This window comes from Saccostrea echinata, unplaced genomic scaffold (assembly GCF_033153115.1).
Source record: "Saccostrea echinata isolate AGI-Se365-2 ecotype Australia unplaced genomic scaffold, CSIRO_AGI_Sech_v1 ptg000010l, whole genome shotgun sequence".
NCBI lineage: Eukaryota > Metazoa > Mollusca > Bivalvia > Ostreida > Ostreidae > Saccostrea > Saccostrea echinata.
Genome location: NW_026889759.1, coordinates 8398205 through 8420413, shown reverse-complemented (window position 1 = coordinate 8420413; position 22209 = coordinate 8398205). Strand labels below are relative to the sequence as shown.

At 33.4% G+C, this 22209-nt stretch overlaps 1 protein-coding gene across 2 annotated transcripts in view; it reads left to right on the top strand.

The window, feature by feature from the left end:
* The first annotated feature begins 15003 nt into the window (after positions 1–15003).
* LOC133184303 (neuronal acetylcholine receptor subunit alpha-10-like) overlaps positions 15004–22209 on the top strand; it is a 32730-nt gene continuing 25524 nt past the window's right edge. For both annotated transcript variants that reach the window (XM_061319317.1, XM_061319316.1), the window contains exons 1-2: positions 15004–15239; positions 21830–22023. In XM_061319317.1, the coding sequence (XP_061175301.1) occupies positions 15143–15239; positions 21830–22023 (291 nt within the window). In that variant the 5' untranslated portion in view covers positions 15004–15142. The remainder of the gene's footprint in view (positions 15240–21829; positions 22024–22209) is intronic.

Genomic DNA, 22209 nt, shown 5'->3' with positions numbered 1-22209 from the left:
GTCATCTCCTGTAATAATTGTACACAGGTAAATAATGTAAGCTCCAGTAACACCATAACTATAACCACTATTAAGGTTTTTTATCTATTATCAATTCCTTACCTTCATAGATAATGCAGGTTTAAATGCCAGAGTAAGCTGTCGACTGTAAAAGTCAGTGCTTCTCACAAAAGTCCTATATTACCATTTAGAATTTTGATTACCCTTGTGGCCAAATCCTACCTCCGGGGATTGTGATTTGAAGAAAAAAACTTAAATCTACACTTTTCCAGTTTTATCTTGTCTAGCCTTGTGGTCCTTGAGAAGATTTTTAATAACCCCAACTAATTTTCACTCTTTCCTAATTGTCTCCCCTTTGAAGAGGGTCTGAGCCTTCCTTTAAATAAATTTGAATCCTCTTTACTCAAGGATACTCTGTACAAAGTTTGATTGAAATTGGTTCATTGGTTCTGGAGAAGAGCTTGAAAAAGACAAATTTTGATCAGAAAGGCTCACTCGAGCCTTCGGCTCATTTGAGCCTAAAAATATTTTTCATATATTCCTGTTTGTAACTTTGAAACCCTTTTGTAGTCCCATCCTACCTTCAGGGATCATGATTTGAACAAACCCGAATCTACACGTTCTGAGGATGGAGGATGCTTCTGTATTACTATGACTAATCATGGTTTTTGAGAAGAAAATTTTTATTTTTTTTTCAAATTTTTAATGATAATTCCCTGATATATATTCTTGTGTATTACTTTGTTCCCCTGTTGTGGCTCCAGCCTGCCCCTTAAGGTCATGATTTGAACAAACTTTAATCTACAATATGTAATGAAGTTTTGGCATAAAGAACGAGGACATAATTGATTGGAATTCGGAAAGAGTATGGGCGCACTTGAAAAGTGAAAATTGCAATTGATCTGTCACATGAAATTTTAGCATTCCTTTGATGTATCGGGTTCTTGTGAGATAGGAAAGGGAAGTATTTTCCCGATGTTATGTTTTGATTTGCTAAAAAAAATTGGCTAGATGAGTCATTTGGTGCAAGAAGTTTTAAACGCGTTTTTCTAAAACATTTGCTATCTCTGGGTCATCTCTCCACGATTTTAAAACGTTATTCGTGTGCATTATATTTTAAAGAAACGAGAAATGATTTGTTAAAAAAATGGAGCAGATCCAGAGACCATAAAAAATGAACTTGTCTAATATAAATCCACATTGTGTGTGTAGTGATTATAGCTCAGTAGTATGCGTTACCCGCCCAGTGCAAATGGAATCAGTTTTTTGGCTCGATAATCGCATGGAGCGTTTATTATTTTTTATGCAAACAATTAATTTCTTTTACCAGTTTAATGAAATATGTGGAGATAACGAACAGTATTCGAGCTCAAAAGTCCATTAAACATTACAAAATAGGAGCAGAGCAAACATGGACCTCTAAAAAATCAGAGGTGGGAGCAGGTGCCATGGAGGAGTAAGCATCCCCTGCCGACCGGTCACACCCGCCGTGTTCACCTTGTCATGATCTAGAAATAACGGAAAAATCCGTCGACAATTCAGTGTGTAAATAATGGCCTAACAATTAGTATGAAAAATGTCAGTCAGCATTTGACTCAATGATAAATTGTATTTGCTGACAAGGTCATTGTATCGACCAAAGAACTTACGAAATGATGACTAAACGAGACTGCTGATATTCTTGTTTCATCAACTTGTTTGTCAATAACTTACCTCATTTTAGAAATTGTTCATACGTAGAGCATGCTCTGGCATATCGAACTAGTGCTAATTGTAACGGGAACCGTTACAGATGTTCCCCAAACGGCTCCCCAATCCCTTATGATGCCCCATTCCCTACAAGCTTCAATAAATTAGACAATACTTTTGTAATATAGATGGACACTTCATTTTTGAGGGTATTTCATTGGAAAACTACTCCGATATATCCATATGGGTATTAGCCAATCAAATTTCAGCACAATTTCAGCACACAGCTTGCACATGTTTTCTACATTTTTCACATTAATTTTCTTATAGTGTCTCACAATACATACATTTCTGTTAAATATTAAAGAATCTCACTGAAAAAATAAGAGAGATGTAACCCTTTAAGTATTAGCCAATCAGAATTCAATATACGCGCATGCATGGCCTTGCATACAATTTTGATAGTATCATAATGTATGAGCTCTATGTGCCTATCCATGTCGTAAATTTCATCCTGTTTTGTTGAAAACCAAGGGAGTTATAGACATTTAAAGTTTCAACCAATCAGATTGCAGCACACCTGCATGCGCGTTTTTCAAGAAATTTCCTATATAACATGTTGTAGCACCTTATAATGTATACTATATATTCTAAAAATCAAAGTATTTTGTCAAAAAACAAGGAAATAAGTGAGATTTTTGTATCAGCCAATCAGAGAAGAGCGCACTGCATGCGCGTGAGTTCACGCTAATTTGACCGTGTTATCTTGTCTAGCTTACTAATATATCTTTATATTTTGAGTTTCAAAGCAATTCATCAAGAAATATAAAAGTTACGGCTTCATCATGTATATCAGTCATTTCACTCACTGCACGCGCGCGCACGTGCATGCATGTGCGCGCAAAATGACCTTCGTTCCGAACACCTACACAACATGCCTATTAACCCTAAAAAGGTTTCATGTCAATCGGATGAGTGGTTCTATGAGAACACTCCCGGACAAAAAAGTACCGGAGAAGAAAGTAGAAAAAAAAATAATAACTAGAATTTATTTTGCGAGCAATGAGAGGTCTTCCGTCCGATTTTGAAAATGAAAACGTAAATTGAAGCTTAAAAGTGATTAAAAAAAAATCAGACACACTGGAGATTTAACCCTTGTCGTCAGCGTGAAAATCCAACGCGCTAACCATTTCGCCATTTGGATTCCCGCTTCAAAGTGAAAATGACGAATATCTAGAGTTTGGATTTATCATTTCGAAAACAAATTATATATTTAGTATTTTGAAAAGACGCTCTCTTAACCCTACAAATATTACATGAAAAATATTGAAGTAGAAAAAATCGATTTTTTAAATTCGCTTCAGGTAGCGACCGGAAGTAACGACGACGCATGAAAAGGTCCCCTCTCCAATCTAAAAATCATGTTCTATTATCTCTAACAAGTCTCCAGTTCATATCTTTAGCCATTCTTGAAAACACTCACAGACAAAGTTTCATTTTAAAATAAAAAAAAAATCCATAACTCGGCACTGGAACCGAATTTACCAAAAAAAGAATTTCATATAAAACTCATATAAAGATCTTTTATCTCTGAAAATTTCAAAGAAATTCATTGAATAGTTCTCGAGAATTTGCGTGCAGAAGATTTTGTCTAAAAAAAGAGAATAATAAAAATTCTCTCGAGTTAGGATTTATCAATTTTAAAACAAATTATATATTTATCATTCTTAAAAGAGTCTCTATTCACCCTACTCATATCATAGAAAAATATTGAAAAGCAGAAAAGTTGAAAAATTCGACTTTTTTAATTCGCTTCCGGTAGCGACTGGAAGTACTGATGACGAAAATCAAGGTCGATTTGCATATCTAGAAGTCATGTTCTATAATCTCTAACAAGTCTCCAGTTCATATCTTTAGTTGTTCTTTAGATATCCCGCGGAAACTATTTCATTTTCAAATCAGAAAAATGTCCATAACTTGGAACCGGAAGCGAATTTTTCCAAAATTCTTTTAAATGTAACAATGCCATTAACTGGCGCGTTATCCCTGAAAGAATGATGAAAAACCACTGAATAGTTCTCGAGATATTGCTTGGACAAAATTTGTCTAAAAAAAAGAAAAGAATAATAATAATAACTAGATGCGTTTCTTGTTGCTAGGGCAACAAGTGGTCTTCCGACCGAAATTTTCTCCAGAACGCTATGCTATCTCACTTTATTTAATACTTTTTGGAAGGTATTTTTCGTTTGCGTTTATGTAACACAGTCTTTCAACATAGATCATGATTATTAAAGGATTTCTGTAGAATCTCTGTTAACAAAGCTTAAAAAAATAAGCAAAAACTATCATACATATCTTCACGGAGAAAAATATTATTTACAACTGAAAAAAGAGAGAAACAATCTCCCGCCCCAGCAGGATTCGAACCCGCATCAAATTTAACATTTTTGAATTTACTTCCGTTCGTGACCGAAAGTCCGAACGACGAAAAATAAAGGTCGATCACCATATTTCCATTTGATGCTCTAGTGAGTCAGTGAGTTTCAATTTCATATCTTTAGCCGTTCTCGAGAAAATTAACGGACAAAATTCCATTTAAAAAAAACAAATTTCCCCAAAAATAGCGAACGGAAGTGATTTTTCAAAAAATGAAAACCACATCTGGAGATATTCTCACGATGCATCTTCCCTGAAAAAATCTTTGGGATCCGTCTACTCACAGCTGAGATATCGGCCGTACTATGAAAAAAGAATAATAATAATAACTAGATGCGTTTCTTGTTGCTAGGGCAACAAGTGGTCTTCCGACCGAACTTTTCTCCAGAACGCTATGCTATCTCACTTCATTTAATACTTTATTGCAAGTATTTTTCGTTTGCGTGTATGTAACACAGTCTTTCAACATAGATCATAATTATTAAAGGATTTCTTAGAAATCTGTGTTAACAAAGCTTTAAAAAATAAGCAAGAACTATCATACATGTCTTCACGGAGAAAAATATTATTTACAACTGAAAAAAGAGAGAAACAATCTCCCGCTCCAGCAGGATTCGAACCCGCATCATACGAGAAAGTTTGGATCGGTCATATCTTTGCAATAAATGCATCAATCAAAATGATGAAACCATACATAGAATTCTTGGAAGACTTTCTATTAACCCTGTAAATATCAAAGAAAAATATTGAAAAACAAAAAAGTTGCAAATTTAACATTTTTCAATTCACTTCCGTTCGTGACCGGAAGTACGAATGACGAAAAATAAAGGTCGATCACCATATCTCCATTTGATGTTCTATCACGTCAGTGAGTTTCAATTTCATATCTTAAGCCGTTCTCGAGAAAATTAACGGACAAAATTCCATTTAAAAAATACAATTTTCCCCAAAATTCGCGAACGGAAGTGAATTTTAAAAAAGTGAGGGACACCCCTGGAGATATATTCATGATGCATCTTCCCTGCAAAAATCTTTCAAATTGAACCACGCATAGCTGAGATATGGCCTGTACTATGAAAAAAAGAATAATAATAATAATAGAAAACAGACGGAAAACAATAAGGTCTTCCGAAGGAAGTCGGAAGACCTTAATAATAATAGAAAACAGACGGAAAACAATAAGGTCTTCCGAAGGAAGTCGGAAGACCTTAACTAGATGAGATCTCGTTGCGAGCAACGAGTAGGCCTTCCGTCCGATTTTTCGATGAGATGAGATGTGATTTTAATTAAGTTTTCGTTAAAAGATAATGATATAAAGATTTCCCTCCTTAGATTTCATTCTTTTGATTTATATAATATAATCTTGAACAATATTGCTTTTCAAAATGTTTCCCCTTTTCGAGATATGAAGCGTAAAGGACTTAACATTCTGACCACCTATGGCCCCTACTTCCGCAATAGAGAATCAAAGTTTTACAACATATTGTTGCATATTGAAGAGTTACATATTAGTCTTTTGGCCCCTCTGAGCCCCTAATTTGAAGGGTTAGCCCCTTTTATTTGATATTAAATAAAAAGACTTGTGATTTTAAACATTTTTTGCTCAACAACTATTCAGAAGTTTCTTCTCGTTTTCGAGATATGTAGAATAGAAATATTTAGGGGCCAACCCTTCAAGTCCTTAATGGGTCCGTTTTGCAAATATTGAAAGGATATATATTGTTCAGAACATTATTCTGAACATCTTTTGTTCAATATTGCTTATCAAAATATCTCCCCTTTTTGAGGTATAAAGCGTCAAAGATTTAGCATTCTGGCCCCTTTTGGCCCCTTATTACATAATATATGATCTTAATTTTATAATATATAGTGGCAAATCGTTAAGAGGAGCATTTTTGCTTCAGTAATTGATAATAAAATATTGATAGTTAACGAGTTATAGATGAAAGATTTTGGCCCCTCTGACTCCCTAATTTGAGGGGTCAGCCCCTTTTTCTTGATATCAAATGAAAGGTCTTGTAATTTTGAAGACTTTTTGTTCAATACCTATTCAGAGATTTCTTTTCGTTGTGGAGATATGCCGAATGGAAACATTTAGGGGCCACCCCTCCAAGTCCTTAATGGGGCCGTTTGACAAAAATTGAAAGGGTGCATATTGTTTAGAACATTATTCTAAACATCTTTTGTTCAGTATTGCTTATCAAAATATTCCCCCTTTTTGAGATATAAAGCGTCAAAGATTTGGTATTCTGGCCCCTTTTGGCCCCTTATTATGCAGTATAGGATCAAAATTTTATAACATATATTTCCAAATCGTTAAGATAAACATTTTTGTTTCAGTAACTTATAACAAAATATTGATCGTTCAAGAGTTATACTTGAAAGACTTTGGGCCCCTCTGACTCCCTAATTTGAGGGGTCAGCCCCTTTTTCTTGATATCAAATGAAAGGTCTTGTAATTTTGAAGACTTTTTGTTCAATACCTATTCAGAGATTTCTTTTCGTTGTGGAGATATGCCGAATGGAAACATTTAGGGGCCACCCCTCCAAGTCCTTAATGGGGCCGTTTGACAAAAATTGAAAGGGTGCATATTGTTTAGAACATTATTCTAAACATCTTTTGTTCAGTATTGCTTATCAAAATATTCCCCCTTTTTGAGATATAAAGCGTCAAAGATTTGGTATTCTGGCCCCTTTTGGCCCCTTATTATGCAGTATAGGATCAAAATTTTATAACATATATTTCCAAATCGTTAAGATAAACATTTTTGTTTCAGTAACTTATAACAAAATATTGATCGTTCAAGAGTTATACTTGAAAGACTTTGGGCCCCTCTGACTCCCTAATTTGAGGGGTCAGCCCCTTTTTCTTGATATCAAATGAAAGGTCTTGTGATTTTGAAGACTTTTTGTTCAATACCTATTCAGAGATTTCTTTTCGTTGTGGAGATCTGCCGAATGGAAATATTTAGGGGCCACCCCTCCAAGTCCTTATTGGGGCCGTTTTACAAAAATTGAAAGGGTGAATATTGTTTAGAGCCTTAATCTGACCATCTTTTGTTCAGTATTGCTTATCAAAATATTCCCCCTTTTTGAGATATAAAGCGTCAAAGATTTGGCATTCTGGCCCTTTTTGGCCCCTTATTATGCAATATAGGATCAAAACTTTATAACATATGTTTCCAAATCGTTAAGATAAACATTTTTGTTTCTATAATCTTTCCTCTATCTTCACTGAAAATCTTAACTCAATATCTTAAGTCGTTTAGGAGGAGTTTCCAGGACAAGTCGACCCTCTGAAAATCAGAAAATCCTTAATATCTCAAGATAGGAAGTGACGTCATCAATGAAAAAATTTCCAATAAGGTTCAGATCAATACCTATCAGATCTAAAAGTTTCATGAAAATCGGCCAAGTCGTTTACGAGAAATCGCGTGCCCTCAAAATCGGTAAGAATAATAATAAGAAAAATAACTAGACGAGCTTGTTGCAAAGCAACAAATAAGTCTTCCGTCTAAATTTCAAGGAGATGAGATCGAGTTCGGGAGACATCTACGGTCATATGAGCAAGAATGAGCCATTTACCATTACTTCCGGTGTGACCGGAAGTGACGTCATTTTGACGACTTTTGATGATCTCCTTAGCTGCTACTTGTCATTTTGAACAACTTTGCTTCTATGATGCAATACAAATTCTCAATACATTTTGAGATATCAGGAAAACACTTTTGGCCCTCTAGCTCCCTAATTTTAGGGGCCAGCCCCTTATTGTTGATATCTTTTGAAAGATCGTATCATTCTACACAACATTTGCTCTATATGTTTTAACAAAATATTTACAGGTAAAAAGATATTGTAGAAAAAGTGATAGAAATTTTAAAAGTCCCGATAGGACTTTTTTCGGGCCATAGCGAACGACGAAGTGCGGCACTTCCCGGGAAAGAGAAATGCGCATGTCACATCTACACATGTTGCTCTATCATCGCCGAAAAATGTCACGTTTCTGTCTAGAAGCGCTTTTGAAAAACTGCTGGACAAAGTGACCCTCCGAAAATCACTAAATGGCGGAAAGTTCGGAACCGGAAGTGACGTCATCAAAACAAAAAAATATGTATCTAGATTTTTTTATGTTCTATCAGACCTGTAAGTTTCATGAAAATCGAGCGAGCCGTTTCCGAGAACTCGTGTGCACAAAATCGGTAAGAAAAAAAAAAACAATAATAATAATAACTAGAAACTCATTGCGAGCAATGAGAGGTCTTCCGTCGGATTCTGTAAATAAAAACAAAAATTCACGCTGAAAAAGTGATAAAAGAAATTCAGCGTGAAAATCCAAGAAAGCTAACCATTAACCATTCACTTTTTTGCATCACTTCCTGTCACGACCGGAAGTAACGGCGATACAAGATTTTCTCACGATTCAAATAAACTGATGACTGACTATCAGACCTGAAAGTTTTAAACTTCAGTCGTTTACTGTTGCCGAGCAATATTGTGAGAACAAATTCTCATTTTGAGGACAGGTAAACACTCGACCGGAAGTAAATTTTATAAAAATCTCTGCAAACTTTTTCAATCAAAAAGATGAAAACATACATAAAACTCCTAGTAGACTCTCTATTGACCCTGTAAATCCCAGAGAAATATCTTGAAAAACAAAAAGTTGCAAATTTAACATTTTTGAATTCACTTCCGTTTGTGACCGGAAAAATAATGGTCGATCACCATATCTACGTTTGATGCTCTATTACCTCAGAAAGTTTCATATTCATATCTTTAGCCATTCTCTGATGATACTGTTTACTTTCTTTTATTCTTTATGTATTCAACTTTTTATTTCATGTAATTCCATATACAGGCATGTCCATGTAATCTTTTTCTGCACTTCTATATACTTCTGCATCAGACCATTTGTCTACTACGAAAGGTTGGACACGATACATTATTTCGCGCGAAACGTCACGGGTAAATATTCGCACATTTCCTTTGGAATGTATTTTCTATTGAATGGTGATAGCTTCAATGAAATTTCAAAATGTATGTTCTTATAACCTGAATATTGAGCTTGAGAAAGTATATTTATCATATTGTACTTATTATATATCGTATGGATAAGTAACACTAAAGCAGTGATTTAGGTAAGATTTTCTACAAGTTTTATTTTCCTGATTACCCCCAAAGTGGACTATCCCGATTAGTTACACATTCATGAAAAGACTGGAATGTTTCGCCCAAAAACATGTCTCGTCCTGCGACGGTCAAGGAATCTGATACCATTTATGTTCAATAACAACATCTTTTAGAATAAAAATATTTATATCAACTTCATTAAACAATCTTTAAAAAAAAATGGTTTTCTTATTTTTGTCTTTTCTGTTCATTTAATATGACACAAGCCTGCATGGGGAAAAACAATTGCCACGTAATAATTACTATATATTGATTGCTTTAGTCAGGCAAGTTTCTTGAAAAGCTATTACTTATAACCATGGTTTAGGATCAGTTTTTCCGTGGTGTAAAACAAAAGGTTGTAGTTATCGTATTTCCACTTGTAGTCATGTCGTTTTTCTACTTTGAGATACAGACAAGAACAATTATAGTAGACGTTTGAGGAAACCCCGGATTAAAACTCTAGTTCGAAACAGAATTGTAACGTAATTGTGATGTGACAATCCAACAATTCCTTCACATTTCTTTGATCCTTATGGTACTTTCATTCAAACAAACGCTCGGCTGACTCCGTAAATTCTGACCTACTTATCGGAGTTTACGGAGACAGCCGCCATTTTGGACCCGCTTCAAATTTAGAAATGCAAATATCTAGAGTTTGGATTGATCAATTCTAAAATAAATTATATATTAAGCATTTTCAGAACAGCCTCTATTAACCATATTAAAATAAAAGAAAAATATAGAAAAACAAAAAAGTTTAAAAATTCGACTTTTTTAAATTCGCATCCGGTAACGACCGGAAGTACTGACGACGCACAAAAAAGTGATTCCCCTCATCTAGAAGACATAACCTATCATCTCTAACAAGTCTCCAGTTCATATCTTAAACCATTTTTGAAAAAAAGGGGGGACAAAATTTCATTTTAAAATCAGAAAACTGTCAATTACTTGGCACCGGAAGCGAGTTTTCCAAATTTTCCCTCTGATGAACAAAGTCCATTTGACGACGCATAATTCCTGAAAGTTTCATTTAAAACCACTTAATAGTTTTTGAGAAATCGCCTGCACAAAATTTTGGGGAAAAAAATAATAATAATAATAAGAAACAGTAGAATCACTATAAGGTCTTCCGTGAAGACGGAAGACCTTAATAAAAATAGTGGAAAAGAAACCTAAGAATAACAAGAAGGTCTTCCGCTGAAGACGGAAGACCTTAATAATAATAGGGAAAAAGAAACAGAACGAAAACAATAAGGTCTTCCGTTGGAAACGGAAGACCTTAAAAATAATAAGAAACAGTAGAATCACTATAAGGTCTTCCGTGAAGACGGAAGACCTTAATAATAATAAGAAACAGTAGAATCACTATAAGGTCTTCCGTGAAGACAGAAGACCTTAACTAGAAAGTCTGCTATTGCAAGCAATAGCATATGTCGCCCCGAACTGGCGTGTGTGTGTGTGTGTGTAAGGGGGAAGGTAGTAAAAATATTGTACAAAAACTTTTTTGACTTTACATTATTAGTTAACAGAATTTTATTTGAAAACTGCATGCAAAAATAAAGCATTACTCAAGAACAAAAATTATCAGAGAAAAACGACACTTATCAAAAACATGCTGCATACACTATAAGGAATGTCAAAAATTGTTGTTTTAATATATTTTATGATAGTTGTGCAAGTTCATTTTATTTCTTAAAATAAGGTAGCAATGCTCAATAAATGTATAACTTGTATAATAATACTGTTAAAAGAAAGAAATATTGTTGTCTTATAATTTCATAAAATATTATAAGTTAATTGGATTTTAAAATACGTTGCATCATGTCATGAAATTGACATCAGAAATCAAACGGAAATTTAAATTTCTGTTTCTAAATAGACATTTCACTTTTTCATCACTAAAGTAATACCCATTAGCTAAGTTTGGACAACATCAACTCATATCAGTCCTTTCAGTACTTTGATTAACAGAAACGTCTGATAGCATACAATGGTCACGTGACCGCGACTTTTCTTGAATCATTTGTTTCTTACCTGGCTTCAGCAACAAACCTTGAAAAAATAAAATATCCTATGCAACTAGAGTTGGTGATTTTTATTTTTGTAAAGTTTCATGAAGATTTTGAAAGCCATCTACGAGAACGCTCGAGTACAAAACTAAGGTGAACCAAAATACGATTTCGTTCCGGTGGCTGAAGAGATGGGCCTGCTCCAATTTTTTGGCGGAAAACAATTCGATCTCGTAGTAGGAATAAACCTTTAAAGTTTCCAAAAGATTGCTTGCGTAGGTACTGAAAAAATAGTAATTAAAGAATTTTCACTTTTCGTCCGTTTCCATGGCAACGGTAAGAATTTAGAAAAAATTGAATGTTGACGTCACACCTAGAGTTTCTAATCATAATTTCTGTAAAGTTTCATCAAGACTGTCCAAGCTACCTCTGAGAACATATGTGAGCATAATACATTTTTTCTATTTTGTTTCTATGGTAACTGTGTGCGGCTAATTCCAGGTTTTTGAAAAAATAGAAATCACTTTGACACAATGCAAGGAATCATCCATTAAAGTTTCAAAATGATTGCTTGAGCAGTTACTGAGAAAATCGAAGTTAAAGAATTTTCACTTTTCCTCTGTTTCCATGGCAACAATTGACAATTTGAAAATTTTAAATGCGAATCGCACAACTACAATTACTGATCATTATTTCTGTAAAGTTTCATGATGAATGTTTAAGAGATCAGTGAGAACACTCCCGGACAAAATTTGTCACTTTTCGTACGTTTCCATGGCAACGGTAACCATTTTGAAACTGAAAGTCTGCACTGCACAAGTAAAACTAGTGATCGTCTTTTGTGGAAAGTTTCAGGAAGATTGTCCCAGCCATCTGCGAGAAAATTCCCGGACAAGGTTTTTAGGCGTACAATAGCAATATGTCGCCCGACTTCGTTCAGGGCAACATAATAAGAAGAAGAAACAGAGTAAAAACAATATGTTCCCAAACTTCGTTTGGGGAACATAATTAACTGAGAGATATAAACCCCGTATGCAGGTGATAAGGGTATATTGCTGCATAAGTAAGGGAAGATGACAATTGAAAAGTTAAAGTCATCACGTTTATCATAAAGCTTGGTTGTTAGATTACCATTAACGTCTTTTTCTAATAAAATATCCAAATATGAAACAGATGTGTCAAACTCTGTGGTATCTTTTATCTCAAGCTCACCGGGATATATCGTGTCGACATAAGAATGGAAATAACCATTTTAATTGACAATACGTCGTCGATATATCTAAATGTCGAGTTGAAGGTCCTTAGTCCTTTTGCTATAAAGCCAGCACCAACATTAGCTGCTCGAACAAGGACCAATGGGGAAAAACACACCATAATACTGTATAATTACTTATATTTTTTGCCTTCTTTGATATCTTAAGACACAGTACCTCTTTGCCATGTTTAAATCACAGTCACACTTTAAAAAACAACTTATCAAGCAAGTGTCATTTTCACAATGACTACACCCATGACTACGTTTACGTCTCTGTGTATGGTTGAAAAGTCCCATCTCATTGATATTGTTACACTGTGGACTGAGAAAGATTCCCAACACTAACGACATTATCATTGCATCCATAGGGAAAGGCCGTCCCTAACTTTTAAATCCAAAATTCTTCTCGTTGTCTACGAAAGGTGTACTCAGTGATGGACTGTTTGTATGATAGTAATTCTCTCCTAGAATTCTAACTTTCATTGACAAAATTGAATAATCAGGTAAATTAAAGAGCTTGTAGAGAAGCTGCTGGCCTCCGTTGTATAATTGAAATCTGTGACACGATATTCTTTTATGAAGTGAACCCTTGGTTTCCCCAACATAAATAAGTCCACAAAGATTACATTATATTCCGTAGACAACATTAAAAGATTTGAAGTACTTCACGTACTGATTTAATAAAATTTTAAAGTAAATAAATTTTGGTTCAGTTGCACTGAGAGCGAAAGAAATTCTTCCAACTTACTGAAACTTTAATAGACACACGTACTTGTAATTCCATTAAATATACCCTATTATCTTATGTGTGTTTATTATTTATATGAATCATAACTATATTATCGTAACTATTTTGATAAGCGGACTTCAATATCACAATTTGTCAAGGTATTTTAAAATATTAACATTCAGTATAATTTTTTTTTTTAATGAAATCCATTGGAAATCTACAATATTCAATACACTATAACACGCATGAAACCTTAATTGTCACTGCGCGGTAGAATACACAGTAGGAACTATATGCATTTTTAATATTCTAGGAACACCAAAATGGATTTTGTTTTTGCTCAATTTAATTAAAATTATATACTCCATTAAATCATTGTAAAAATATGTAAAAAATACTGTACATTTCAAATTTACTTGTCATTTTCCCTCTCAATATTCATTTGCGTTATTTAACTTTCCACGTCACAACGGATCTTGCTTCTATTGGACTTTTGCGAGAAGCTCTGACTTTAACAATCGACAGTTTACTTTTACGCTAGGACAATATATGGAAACTCTTTTGCGATATAAATATTAAGCTTGACAGTTAATTAAACGATAATAATGGGCCATTTCAAAGCACATATTACGTTGTCTAGGAAGAGAACAGCAACAGCCCTTCCGTCAACCCCCTCCCTTCTCACATTGATCAACTCTTGCTTAGTTTTCCTTCCGGAATGTGGTTTTTTCCTTATTTGATTCCTTCAGACAATGAGATTGAAAGGAGATACAACCCCTCACGAATAAGGAAATTTATGTAATTCTGAATCCTATCATCTCTTAATTGCGTTGATTGCATACCGGTAAATTATGTTAATGCCCTTAAAACCATACCTATAACCATTATTAAGGCTTTCTTGTTTATTGACAATTCCGTACCTCCGTACATAAGACAGGTTTAAATGTCAAAGGTGGTAGGGGATAGTATTTTTTTAATGCCAAACATGTGCCGAGAGGCTACACATATACATGCGGTCAATAAAAATAAATACCTAGGGACAGTTTCCTGGGGGCTAATTAATTACACTTCATATGCCCAAAGCTCACAAATTATGACAACATATAAATCGCAATCTACCTATAAGAGTGCACAGGTACCAAAAATGCACTCGGGAACTCCCCAAATTCTGGCTTGTTTTTCCAAGATTTGGGCCTCAGTCGTACCCATACAGCCCACCCCCAGTCCCGAGCGAGGAGGATAAAATACCCAGTATGCTGTAAATCAATGCATGCCCTAATGAAAATTCACCCATTGATCTGGGACCATTCACCTTCCCTCTGAGATGAACACCTTCTTCTAAGTCCTACTGCTTTCCAGCTGAATTGCCTCTGCAACTGACCACGTGTCTTAGTTTCGCACTTACAACTCTGTATATGCTAAGAATCATACAATCTACCCAGAGTTATCGGTGCAGTTTTAGGACCGACGACATGCAAAGATAAGAATCGCTTAATGAAACACTTTCTATGCGCCTAATTTTGTAAAGTCTGTCCAGCTGTGGTCAACCGACCAAATTCTGGACATTTGATTAAACTAACGAATGTTTCGTACACATCAACAGGATCTCCTTCAGGAAGAAAAACAACTTGGATAATTTAACGTTCCAACACAGAAAGCTCGCATGAAAAACTTTTCTGAATAAGTATGAATTCTTCATTGTATTTTTCTCAATTTTCATGCATCAATCAAACACCGTGTGCATTTTGCAGGCCCTAATTGCCCAATTGACGTGACTGGTTCTAGTAGGAGTTTCCAATAGCAGGATATGTAATCTCTCGCGTGCTATACAATTCGTTTTCGGCAGTTTACATGCACGGAGTATTTGAATGGGTCGTATTCATATCATATAATATGCAGAGAGGAATTTATAGCTTACTTACTTCGTTATTTGTAGCAGGTATTTTAGGTAAGTGAACTTAACTTGGTGCATTGCTTTTTGCAGCTATCATATACAATCCGAGTCAATACTAGTAAATGTCTATATGTTCAAAGGTTGTTAATGTACTGAACGTACGTATTGGTAAGAAATCAATCTGTTGAATTATTCTTTCAAGTGTTTACTTGAAAGATATGAAACGTAATGGTGAAGAATATATATATGTGAAAATTTTACATTGTCTTTCTTGCAATGCTGAGAAAATTCTCTTATATTGAAAGCATTTCTTTTGTGACACTTCCAGTTTTCAATTTCCTGGTGGAGTATGACGAAATAAGAATTGCATTAATGCTGAAAAACATAAATTTCAATATATATATATATATATATATATATATATATATATATATATATATATATATATATATATATATATATATATATATATATATATATATATATATATATATATATATATATAATCATTATTAAAAGATATCAAAATGTGCAGCTCAATCTAGGACCTAAGATTTACATTTTTAAGGCCGTTTAAAGGTTTTAGGTCTTTGCTACCTTTTAAATTGAATTTGCTATCAAATTAGGTTGGTATTGTGAGATTTACAGATGTCAAACATCGAAATCAACGCGTTAACATTGTGAAGAATGGATCAAGTCAGTTTAAGAATTTTTTTATCAGTTGCTTGTTGATTGTATACTTGACCGACTAAAGACTAAATCCAATATTGCCCTATGAGGTGTAATTAAAGTAGCGGTAGGGATTTATTTTGCAAGTATTAAATTGCAATGATTACTTCCCTTGTGTACTTATACTGTTGGTATGACACGTTTAAAATGCAGTGATTAGTTTGTTTAGATTTTCAGGTCTAAACTTGGTAGTATAGATTCAAGTTTGTTCAAATCATGGGCCTTAAGATTGCTTTATATTCTATTGAAGTGTAAGTTAAATGCTCGATTTGTCTCATTACTTCAAGAGATAAGGAAAGGGCTATTGCAGAAAGTCTCATTTTGTTCTTTGGTGAACTCTTTTTATATGAAAAAAATCATCCCTTTGCTCACTGGGAATCGATTGATGATACAATCATTATGATGTTCTATTGAAATAATATCGCGAATGTACTCCTTTGATGGCTTCCTTGCAAAGTGGAAATGTGTTGTGTTGTAAGATAGAAAGAGTGATAAAAATATTTTATATTTATTTTTAGCTCACCTGAGCTGAAAGCTCTAAATGAATAAAATGAAATAAAATGACTAAGCCCAGAAACATGTTTACTTTGATAAAAGTTCTCTCCAGGTTCTTAATATATCAGTCATTCTATGATAAATGGATCAATTCAGAGTATAAAACATGAAAAAAAAATTTCAAATAGCAAAATGAACATCATAATTCTCTAAAGGATATGTCAGTGAACTTAAAAAACAAAGCAATGTCCACAAATCTGATATCGTTAACTTTTTACAACAATTTGAAGATACCATTGATTTTAAGGTAATGTTACGGAAGTTAATGCTTGATCAAGCCTTTTTTTTTTAAAATAAAGCTGAATTTGACCAATTTTTCGTTTCTGACGTTCAGTAAAGAACGCTAAAGTATGATTCATGAAGTCTCCCATGAATCCGAATTTAATTAAAATTTTAGGGAAAAATATCGTTACGAAAGTTAATTCCCATCAATAAAAGTTAAAAGTCTCTTCAATAGTTAAAAGCAAAGTTTGTTTTAGGATATTAAACAAAAGTATGAAGCAGTTCGCTCCCAAAATAATAATTTTTTTATACCTTTAATGCAAAAACTTTCCGGAGTTACCGTTACGGAAGTTAAATTTTAAGAGAGACAACTGATTTTGTCTGATTAATTTTGTTTTGTCGAAAATGTAATCGTCTAAAATAGCTAACTCGCAACTAGAATCAATGATATAAGGTCACTTTCAGATAAGTTTAATTAATAAGTTCTTTTTGAAATCTGCATTCCATGCGTGAAATTTAAAACAAAATTGTTACGGATGTTAATCGGTTTTAAGCGACATGCTATTATTTCGCATGAAAGGAGATCCATGCATTTCTTTGCGATAAGTGGTTTGATTTCTTTTTATATAGGATAAACAACTTTTTTAACATTCATTGCAATCTATTCGGAACGATTTTATACGGCTGAAAATTGCATCTTGGAATTTGTAAATAAAATGAAGCGACATTAGGATTTGTTGTGGAATAGGTTTTCAACATTCCATTATGTTCATATCAAAACTTTAACTGCATATATATCGGTAAATATTTACAAAACCATGTGTGTATGTTAAGTCTCGAAGTTGAAATTTGTAAGCGACATAAAAAATTCTTAATTGGTCATGTTTTTGTAGAATGACTGATATATGTTCAAAAGGCAATGTAGAAATTCAATATGTAATCATGCAGTGCTTAACAATTTTACAAAATCTTTTTTTTTCAATATTTGGAGAGCAAACACGCAATTAGCCTCTTAAAATGAAAATTTAAATTTCTTTTCTGACAGACATAAAAAATTGAGATAATATACATTTATACTTAATTTTCGATGCACAAGTTAAATTCGGTAATAAAAATTGAAGATATGTTTTAAAATCTGAGCGAATATAGATGTATATACTATACGGACCGAGTGAGAAACTTAATCGAATTTTACCAGTTTATTAAACCTCATTGTATTCTAGTTGTCCGAAATTTTTCAGACGTTAGAAAACACAAAGTGTGGATTTTGTTAACTTTAATATGATGGTGTTTACCCCCTTTCTTTGGTAAGAAAAAAAACAGTCGTCCAGAATATATAGTTTATATGTACAGTATAGAGTAAAACATTGTTTACTTATTTATCTTAAAATACATGTACATGTATGTATGAGGAGCAGCGACATGTATCTTCATCAAACTCTTTAAATAAAAGACCCTTATAAGAATCACAAGAAACGAAAAGTCTTACCTTTCTCAGCCATATTTTTTTTTTCTTCAAATTTTCAAATAAATGTTCTTGGACCTGGACCTAATTTATTGTTTATGAAATTAAAGTTTTGTGTTCTAGTTTTAATTTCTCCTTTGAAAAAAAAAGTTTGATAAGTCGGAAAACACCTGCATAGGCTTAACATTGGACTAAGCCATTGTAAACTATACTTTTGAATCAAATTTGAAGAAAAAGACTCTTTTGTAAATAAAACGCCTATTCGCGAAAAAAAATATTTAAAAATTTAGCCAAAAATTAGTTATAACTATGTGTCAAGTTCTCTAGACGCTCATCTGAGTAAATATGGTCCTTCTTGTTCATCAGCATATTCTTCCTCACATACATTCATGTGTAAAACTATGATTGCCGATTGTGGCCCAACCCCACCATCCCTCCCCTGGGGGTCATGATTTGAACAAACATGAATCTACACTACCGAAGGATGCTTCCGTATAAATATGACCAATCATGGCTTTGCTTTTCTTGAGATGAAGATTTTTAAAAGATTTTTAAAGATTTTTCCTATGTATTCCTATGTAAATGTTTGATCATCCATTGTGGCCCTGCCCTACTCCCCCCCCCCTCCCCCCGGGGGATTTAAACAACTTGAATCTACACAACCTGAGGATGATTTCATATAATTTTCATCTTTCCTGACCCAGTGGTTCTGGAGAAGATTTTAAAAGATTTTATTTATATGAATTTTCATAAAACATTACTTCTTTTGGAAAAGAAAGAGAGATAACTCTATAATTTTGGTGAAACTTGTGTTTTTCACTATAGAAATCAACGGAAAACGGAAAATATTTTTAAAACATCCCCCAGGTACATTGTAATATGGACTGTCATTTCACAAATTCATACCCAAGCTTTTTGTGTTTCACGGGGGGGGGGGGGGGGGGATATGTTTACAGACAAAAAACTACAAATATGCTTATTATTTTACACCAATTTCAAAGGGGTTAACAACTAAAATATTGTATTTTATTAATAATATATGTTTAATTTTATATGAGTAAAACATCAGAAAAGATTTAAGTAACATTTATTCATATCCAAGAATTTTAAAAAATGTGTTGATGCTTTAAAGCCCGATTTCATTGAAAAATATCGTCTACCCCCCTTATTTAAAGAGCTGGAATTAGGGGTAATTAAGTATCTAACACTGGTATAAAAATTATCAGTCCATAGCCATTGAACTGTTCTTTGCATTCAACAAAGATTTTACGACCAAATTGCCATTAGAATTGAATTAAATTGGTGTAAAATGTAGGCGGGAATCGAGAGTTAGCGTGCGTAGTTCTTCTGTTTTACCCTTCATCACCTCAAATTGTATTTGCCGAAGCCATTATTTTTTAAATAAAATAGATATTTGAAAAATTCCTTTTTATGGCGAAGGATATATTACTTTTTTAGCGTCTAAGTTTGCAGCAATATCGAAGGCTTTTTATAGGTTCATTAAAAGTTCAGAAAATGTTCAACTTCTGAAAAAAGATACTGAGTGACGCTCTCAGATTAAATGTTTTTCCAATGCATTCAGTTTAGATAGATAGATATAGTATTGAAAATGCCACACAGATACCCCGTGCTTTGGCATTTTCAAGAGTTATTATTCAAACATTCACGTTCCCATGTCCTTGTCCTATGCATGTATCAATTGTTCTGTAATTTCAATGATTAATTAGCTTTTGATCCTAAAGTCATTTAATGTAATACACGCGTATAAATATATGTCAAAAAGGTAGACACTAGTCGCTCTGCAAGATGGATCGGTTGCTGCTTGTTTAACATTTGACGACGATTTTGATGGGCAAAATTGTCACGCAGGAGTTTGGAGTCCAGTAGAAGACGAGGTTGCATGTTCGTTGTCTGTCCCTACAAAATGTTCTTTAAAAGCCTTTACATAAGAACTCTAAATTAATGCCACTTCAGTAGAGCAATTTATACAAATGAATGTAAGATCTAATTAATTGAATTACGTTAAAACAATACCCCTTTTTTCTCGAGAGAGGGAGTAAACATTCACTGCACAGGATTAATACAATAAATTAGTCACAAATCTCCTTTGTTGTTTGTATGATTTCATTTTCATCATGTACTAAAGTAGAACTTAGTTGTTTGTCAGAAATTATGTCAAGATCAAAGTTCTTACAGAAAAAAGGATTAATGATCGTGCTTTGAGCATCAGATCGGTTGTCAGGTCTTTTCAACACGGAAAAATACTACAACTTGTATACATCTTAAATTTTATTTACAAAATCTATTATATGTAAGGTTATACTGATGTAAAGATGAATTACATATTAAAATTGAATTGGTAAGAGTTTTTAAAAAGTAGTAAGACTTTTAAAATCTCAATATACACATAGCATTCGCCGTTTATAATTTTCAGAGTCCTGTCCACAGAACTAAAGCTTGCAGTTTAAGAGAAAACTATTCAAGCTTTGAATGACACAATATGAAATGTTCTTTTTGTCTGGAAATGTGTCCTTTCAATTTGCCATCATTATTTCAAAGCATTGATTAAGAAAAAAAAGCCTTAATCTTTGCTTCAGCTACATAATCAGTACATATTTAAGCAGAAAAAAAACTGGGAAAAATTGTATCCAAATACATCCTTTACGAAGGATTCCTGATCAAAAAGGATTTTTGCACTTTGAAAAAAGTTCTCTTGTGCATGTTACATTGTTCTTTCATTATCTCTAATTGTTTTTCAAAAGTAAATTATTAATTTTGCCTTTTCATTACTTGTAGTCTTTTGTATTTTTTTTTATTTAACTGGTTTATTTTTCCCTAACCCTGTGTTGTAAGAAATAGAGATTAAAATAATTTAAACAGACATAAGCTTTAAAAAAACTGAAAATCAAACAAGGAGGCTTAGATAACACTTAACATATCTTCATATATTTTCTTTAACAATTATTATAAGCTTTCATTTACGATACCTTGCATAGTAAAATATTTACACCTTTTCAGGTACATTCTGTTTGATAAAGTATATTTGATTTTCCAAGCAAACATCAATTGTTGCATAACATGCTACAAGAAACAAAGACTATCTGACAAAGAAAATATATGTACCTGTGTGGCTATTATTAATTTACCCCTTGAATGAAGATAGCCTGATACTATTGATTGGATCATGCTCCCACTGGTTCATCAGCTCACTATCAATTACTGAAATGTGACATAATAATCATAAAAACCTTCTTTAATTAATCACAAACAACTTTTTTTAGTAAATATTATAAGTCGTGGATTATGTAATTATTTGCTAAGATCAATTCTTGGGCAGAACTATTTTGCCATGCTTATGCAACCTATAACTATCCTAATTTTTTTGTGAACCTTTAGAGAAGTTGTTTTCTTAGATGTATGAGTTTTTTGCTTTGATTCTTTTGGGGAAAAATAAATTGTAATACAAACATTTTGACTGACTGGCTTCCAGTGACTTACATTCACTGCATTTTTTATAACTGTCTTTTTTACAATAAACAGTCTTGCTTAAGGAAACCAAATTGTAAGTAAACAAACATTGTTTACCTTTTCGATAAATCACAGTTTGCCACTAAGCAATATACACGACTCTTCTTATCAATTATATTGTTTTTTTTTAAATAATATTTGCAAGATGTCGTCCAAATGTCCAGCGAAAAACTCCTGATTAAGAAGCTGCTCACTGAGTACAAGGAACGTGGCATTATGGGAAGACCGGTAGAGCGTCATCATGAGATTCTTACGGTCAAGTTCGGACTGAGTCTTATACAGATTCTGGATCTGGACGAGAAAAATCAAGTATTAACCACCAACGCATGGGTAACTCACGTAAGTAAGCAATAAATAACCGTGTTTCCAAGGCAAAACTTAAAATGACTTTGGATTGGAGGGTGTATTGTCAACATACATACACTTATCATGACTTTTTTAGCTCTACTGTTCAGAGACCAGAAGAGCTTATGCGATAGTAAGGTGTCCGTCGTTCGTCCGTCTGTCTGTATTCAATTTTTCAAA